General features: G+C 26.9%; 1 protein-coding gene across 1 annotated transcript; it reads right to left on the bottom strand.

The window, feature by feature from the left end:
* Positions 1-5,670: 5,670 nt before the first annotated feature.
* LOC113557133 lies at positions 5,671-7,498 on the bottom strand. The gene is made up of 3 exons (XM_026962459.2): positions 6,937-7,498; positions 6,311-6,588; positions 5,671-6,222 (listed from the first exon to the last, which is right to left on the bottom strand). Exons 1-3 carry the CDS (start codon positions 7,169-7,171, stop codon positions 6,148-6,150), a joined length of 588 nt encoding a protein of 195 aa, XP_026818260.1. The 5' UTR covers positions 7,172-7,498; the 3' UTR covers positions 5,671-6,147.

Genomic DNA, 7,498 nt, shown 5'->3' with positions numbered 1-7,498 from the left:
TAAAAGAGATAAAACAATTGTATTATTATTCATTTAAAATGAAAAAATTATACATTACTACTATATATTTATTAGCATATATTGTATATTAAAATTGTATTTATATAAATAAATTTAAGTATTTAAAACAAACAAGCCATAAATGCTTTTTCATAAAAATTCTTTTTATTGATATATCAACAAAAAAAAAAAAACAAGTCGATAGATTTTCTTAATCATATGTTTTTGTTATAGTTAAGCTAATTTTCAGTGTAGTATTATTGGTAAGTAGGTACTTACTAAATATCAAAAATTCAGAGTTTGATAGTACGTAACGTCATATAAGTCAATCGTTATTGTAGCATTATAGTGTAATGAATCAAAAATAAGCTTATTCGTTGCTATTCATAAGACTTAACCTTGCAATAATATATATTAACTAATGGACAATGGAGTATTAGTTTAGGTGTTTTTGAATAAAAGTGAGGGGGCTAAGAATGTCGACTTTTTTTTACCTCTTTGTTTGTTATTTATTAATGCCTATATATTATTACGATTAATTCGAGATCGTGAATACAGATTTAAACTTAAGTTCTTTATATGGTCTGCGTGCCTTTTAATTATATGATTTTAACTATAGATTATTATAACAATATATTAAGATATATTGTTAGCTTTTTACAATAATTTATTACCTTAATTCTTAATTCGTATGTTGATTGTTTGAAGTATTTTGATGAGGAGTTTATTTAAAGAAAACCACTTTTTTAAAGGTATGAAATAAATTGTATGTACTTTTTGAATGTGGTAATAGACATTATTATAATATTGCGACAATAGTAACAAAAGTCGGAATGAATGTGAATACATGTTCGTGTATTGAAATGGATAGTGTAATAGGCAGGTTTGGAGGTGTTAGTAGATTAGATAAAAACACTAAAAGAAAATCACGGCAATTTATAATAATTAATGATACATTGTATCATAAACATTTCACACCTCCTGACAAAACAACAAATTTGTGTATCAACAATATTAAGTAATGAGGTACTCAAATCGTATCATGAATCACCTATTGGCGGCCATATTGGGATTTCACGTACCATTCATAAATTACAAAACAAATATTATTGGACAACATTATCTAAAGACACAACTTAATACATAAATATGTGCCATCAATGCCAAATAAATAAGAAATTACCCAGTAAACCAATAGGAAAATATTACAACCAATTCACTTAACAAATAAACCAATGGATAGATTAGTTTTTGACTATCTAGGACCACTAATTTCGAGTAATAAAAAGAAATACATGTTAGTAGCCGAGTATAGTAGCACTATTAAATACGTATTCACCAAAGCAGTTGAATCAGTTACTGCTGAGTCAACTGTTACATTTCTAATACAGATTGTTTCACAAGTGGATTATTTAGACACTTTTCATCTAATAGAAGCACCCATTTTAAAAACAATTTATTAGAAGAAGTTACAAAATGTCTAGGAATAAAACAAATTTTATCAACAGCATATTCTCCGGAAATACAGGGTTTTGTAGAAAGAGTGAACGGTATATTAAGCAGTTCATTAAAAAACTACCTATATGACGATAACCAATATATATGGTTACCATATGTTAGATACGTTAACATACAACTTGACTACACATTCCTCTACTAAATATAGTCTTTTCTTTTTAATTCATGGCTTTGAACCATACTTTCCAATAGATGGTAAATTAATATTTCAAGCCATGCCATATGAGTCATATAACATACAAAAATTGTTTAAAAAGTTAAACGATAAAAGGAACAAAATTCATATGGTACAATAAACTTTAATCCAAGTCTCGGTTAAATTTCCATTTTTACAAGTGGGGGTATCACCCAAATTAATACAAAAATATAGAGGCCCATTTGAAATAATAAAAAAAATCACTGATCTAATTTATAAAGTAAACATTAAGTTGAATAATAAACTAACTGAAGACAGACACGTATACAAAAAAAATTCGAGCGGGGGGGGGGGTTTACAAAATATAGCAATACAAATTGTGCCACAACATAATAAAACAATTTTTTTCCTCGTTACTCAAAATTATTTTGGGGGGAGGTGTTGAAACCCAAACCCCCCTGTATACCTGCCTGACTGAAGACATTATTCATGTTAGAAGAATCAACCCATATTATCCAGATAATCAATAAGTATATTAAATATGAATGTACATTAATCAAAATATTAATAATTTTTAAAGACAATACACTCTACGGTTTTATTTCTTATACAACTTATTGTTATCGTTATAAAATATAATAATATAATATTCATACTTAATTTAAAAAAATTTATATTAAAAAAAAAAAAATGTATAATTATAAAAAAAGACACCTTCATTCATAATGCATTCATTAGATACTGCACTGGTCAAAAACTCGAAATTATATATTTCATTAGTTCATAAATAAACAATTGTCCAGTGGCGGTTTTGGTTGTATTTTTTTAGTAAGGCGAATAAGTGCTACATTAAAAAATTAGTATATTCATACTATTATATAATTGATATACTATTATACTATAATATGGCGGTATATATAAAAAAAAAATACAACAAAAAATATAATTGATCACACATACATCAAACGTTATGCAGAAATTATAACTGCCAAGCAGTTTCAAACTGCTGAAAAAATATGATCATGTAAAGCAATTACAAAAATACATTAGAGACGGATTGGCATATATATTTAAAGAAAATACAATATATATTTATTATTTTATTAAGCTTAGAGGCCAAATAACTTAATAATTAAAATTATATAGTTTGAATACTATAAAGTTGAGATGCAAATAACTTTAAGCACAAGAACACAATTAAGCTTGAATCAAACCAAAAAATAAATACCTAAAATCAATTACATGATAGTCAAATACACCGGATAGAAGTTTCAAGAAGGCATCTGTGTAAACCAAATGAAAAATAATTTTACATATTTATTAACCATATTAATCAATTTATAAAACTATTAACTACTTTAACCAATATAGCTATTAACCATTTTATATAACTATTTTAACCAATTTATACAAAACCTACCTCTAAAATATTTTTTTCTTATACTGTAAAATATTACATATTAACTATATTATATTACGAGGACAGAATAAAAAAAAACTAGGGTGGATGTACCTAATGGTATTCATATTACGCTACTAAACTTCATATTTCATATCATCAATTATAATATTAAAATGATATTAATAGTATACTATAATACTATTTCACAGTACCATTTACAATAACATATTTTGTACCTATTACTTACAAAATAAACAACATTTTACAATCGCACACCGTGTACGAATGTTCGCTAATAGCGTTCATTCTTGTCATTGACCATTCTACTAACTTTGCGTGTATAATTAGTAACTATTTGCTCTGCCTTCATCTGCTCTGCGGACTTTCATCCTTTGTATTCAGCACAGAGAGGGATCACTTCTTTTTAAAGTACACAAATAAGTGATCATACTATTAAAAAAACATCAAGCGTAAAGAACTTACCTTGAGTGTGATAAAAAAATAAGGTTTTATCTATACAAATAATGAAGGGTTAATTTTAATATAATACATATATAATAACTTTTAATAAATCTGTACTCACTACCCTAAGATACGTTCTCAGAAGTAATAATATATATAGGCTTTAACTTATAGTAAAAGTAAGGTCAGCCGTCAGGATTGTTGTTACTCCTAGCCCTATCAATTGTTACTCGTTAAAAGTACTCGACCACAACATCTAGGTTAATATGTTATTATTAAGGTAAAGTTTCATCAGTAACAACGCGCAAGCTTATTTGTGATTCATTACAATAGTGGCTTTTTCGAATAATGCTAAGATAACTTCTTTGTTTATTAATTGAAGTAATTGCATTAATTATTTTAAAAGTGTCTAACTTTTTATAACGAAAATTAAATTTCTATAAATTCTGCAAAAAAAATTTTTTTTAGTTAAATTCATCTGAAACCAACGATAATATTTTATGTAAATAATTACTATAACTTGATTTTATTACATATAATATCCTAATACACAAGTATTTGTATTTTAATTTTGTCTACGTATATGATAACAAATAATTAAGAAAAAATGGAAAAAGCAAAAAACAAAAGCTGGCTATGTAAAAAAAAAATTAAAAATGTAATACAAGATTCCACAGAAGTTGTTCTTGTAACAATTTAAAAATATTCAAAATGCATAAATTCAATACATTTTTATAAGCACTTCAAGTTCCAATTTTAATATAATCCATCCGAATCATCATGGCAATTAACTGAAAATTATTATGTGTTTAAAATGTATACTATTTTTAATTTTAATAGAAAGAAGCCAAAATCTTTTAGCACTAAATATATTATTATTAACTTTACAGAATTAAATTTTCAAAATATTTAAATCAATTTTAAGCCATAGTTATTCATAACACGAACTAATTTACGCCGAATTTTGTTACGTCGTAATCGACTTATACGGTTAATAACAACTAGTAATAATAATATAATAATTATAGTAGGTATATAATAATGTATTATACGATTTGTTTTGTCAAAAATTAGTTCAACGTCCAGCTTCTGCGTATTACTAAAATTACCAATAGCAATATAAATGTATAATAAAATATCCTTATAAATATATAATATAGACTTGTTCATCTCCGTTTAAAATCGTTTTTCGTAAACAATGATTTATAATTTAATTAAAACATAATACATCCATTACAGTGGTCAGTGACACACTCAATGACAAGGTACACTTGACACCTACTATAGGTACAGCAGAGCTAATTTTCCAATATTTTTTTTAACGTGCCTGTTAAATGTCTTTGTTCACGTTAAAATAATGCTTTAAATGACTGTACAGTATACGTGCCATAACCACTAAAATGTTTTTTATAATCTATTTAATACAAATTGACAAGTTAAACACTAATAATACTTAAAATAGCTTATTGTCTATAGACAATTTCATTAATTATTATATTATTTGATACTAAAATTACCTATTTATTCAATTTTTTTTATACAGTAGTATTATGCATAAAGATTTTTAAAATGTATATAATATATAGTTTATTTAGGTACTAAATTAGCTTTTATTTACATTACATCCTTAGTACAGCCATACTCTAAGAACAGTTTGTAAAAATGTATTTATATTTTAAAACCAAGATCTGTATTTATAACATTTAATATTTTTAATTTATAGTATATAATTTTAGGTATTTTTTTAGTATATCGTTTGAACTTAAATAGTTCCAAGTAAACATATAGGCTATAGACTATAACTACTGAAAAATGGTTCTTGTACAACTGCTGACAGGCAACTATTTATCTAATGTAAGTGTGTATAAAAACGATACAGGAGTAATAATTTAAGATTATTAATAATTATTTATCTAAAATATAATTAATTTTATTAATTTACCCTTGCGTCATTATTATATATATTTAATTATTATATTTTTTTATTGAAATAAACTATATAACATAAGCATAAACAGTTACAATGACTATAGGATATAATATAAACTTACTAGGAAGGTATATATTTTACAAACGCTAGGCCCTAATCCATTCAAAATGTATATTTTTTTAACAAATTACGTAAAAAAAGATATTGTATATAAATTTGACAAAAATACATGCACACCTTCCTAATTATATTTATTAATATACGTATTTGTATTTTTTAGGTTAACAAAACAATATTTTATTATGTTCTTATTCAATATTTTTATTTTACCAAATTTACGCCGATAGTTATCTAACTATACATGGTGGTAATAAATATACAATATGAAAATAAAATAGTTCTACAATAACTTATGGTACTCATGACAATATTATAATATATAAGGCACAAAATAACATACATTGAATCTAATTTTGAGTCATAGTTAATGATAACATACTATATAATAAAATGTAGGTAATGTACCTTACGAGATATTACATTCATTAATATAATTTATAATACATCATTGGTGATTTTGTTCATAAATAGTCTTATGTTATAGCACTACGTTCGACTACGTCGAACATGTGCAGAGAGCATTACAATATAAATTTAATAAATTATTAAGCATTAGAAAAACTGTCTGTTGGACAATTACTAACGACCATTAAATATTGCTCCGAATTCCGGAACACCGTTGAAACCGTAATTTTGAGCCATGAGCAATGAATCCTGAAACACGATTTATAATATTTAATTAATGTGGTCTGTAAGGAGTTGTGTCAAACGTAATTAAGTGTCAGACAGAATTAATAATTACCCCAGTTGAGCCACGAATCGAAGTACTGTGTGCATTTTGTGACCAATTACGCATCATATTAAAAACGATCAACAGAATTGCGAACTTGCCCACTGCCATTGCTTTCAAAGCTAGCAATTTCAATTTCATTATGAAAAACGGTATGAGCATGGTTTGAATAATAAATGGTATTAAAAGGAGAGGCAAAAATTTTTCCTTAAACGAATGCTTTTTCTTCTTGTGTTTGCCCAAAGGTTTCTTTTTTTTTAATGGCTTAATGTGGCCTTTTTCACTGTCCACTGAAATAAAAAAAAAAATTTAAACCTATTATAATATAACAGAACAAATTATTTGTAAATTTCGTGAAATACATAATTATAGAGGTGTCTTAATTTTAGAAAATGTAATACGGATTTCAAAAACAGTATAAAATGTAGGTCTCAATCTTGTCATCCAAATAATAATAATTTAATTTATTCTTACTTATGAATGCTGTTTAAGATTAATATAAATATATGTTTACATACAATATGTCTGGTGTATAGGATTGCAATATAGTATTAATCGCGTTTGTCGTGCGTGTTCCATACCTCGTATAATTTTTAATATGTATCAGAATCAGAGTATAACTGTTCCTTTATACTCACCCAAAAACGTATCCTTGACCGCATAAGCACTAGCTACTACATCGGCTGCTGTAGTAGTTAGGGCACTCGTGCCTAGTACTTCGTCTTCGATGTCTCGTGATGACAGCGGCAGCGGTGTGGACGACTGCAGCGATTGATCTGTGGTCGGCAAAGCATTAGTCAAATCGACTACAGACTGCAATACTAATATTGCAACGCACGCGAAAACGGCTAAACCGCACGTGGAAAGTGACATTTCCCTTGTGTCAACACGAAAAACCGCGTCGAAAATGTGATACTTTATAATAAATTATTACGATATTATATTGTGTAGACCGAACGACACGAGTGAACGGGAACGACTGTGTAGAGACGAGACGCCGGTGACAACCGTCGACGCACCTTAAGACAACTACAGTGTATGGTGTTATAATACGATAGGTGCCTCTTAACTGTCTATAAAACGATAGAAATAATAATAATAATATGTGACGTGTATGATGAGAGGACGTTCAAACGCGATCGCTACGTCTGAAACGAATGCCTTCCGTACGCTTACATCGACACGTATAAAACGAATAGA

Source organism: Rhopalosiphum maidis, chromosome 3 (genome assembly GCF_003676215.2).
Source record: "Rhopalosiphum maidis isolate BTI-1 chromosome 3, ASM367621v3, whole genome shotgun sequence".
Lineage (NCBI taxonomy): Eukaryota > Metazoa > Arthropoda > Insecta > Hemiptera > Aphididae > Rhopalosiphum > Rhopalosiphum maidis.
This window is presented reverse-complemented; position numbering and strand designations above follow the sequence as displayed.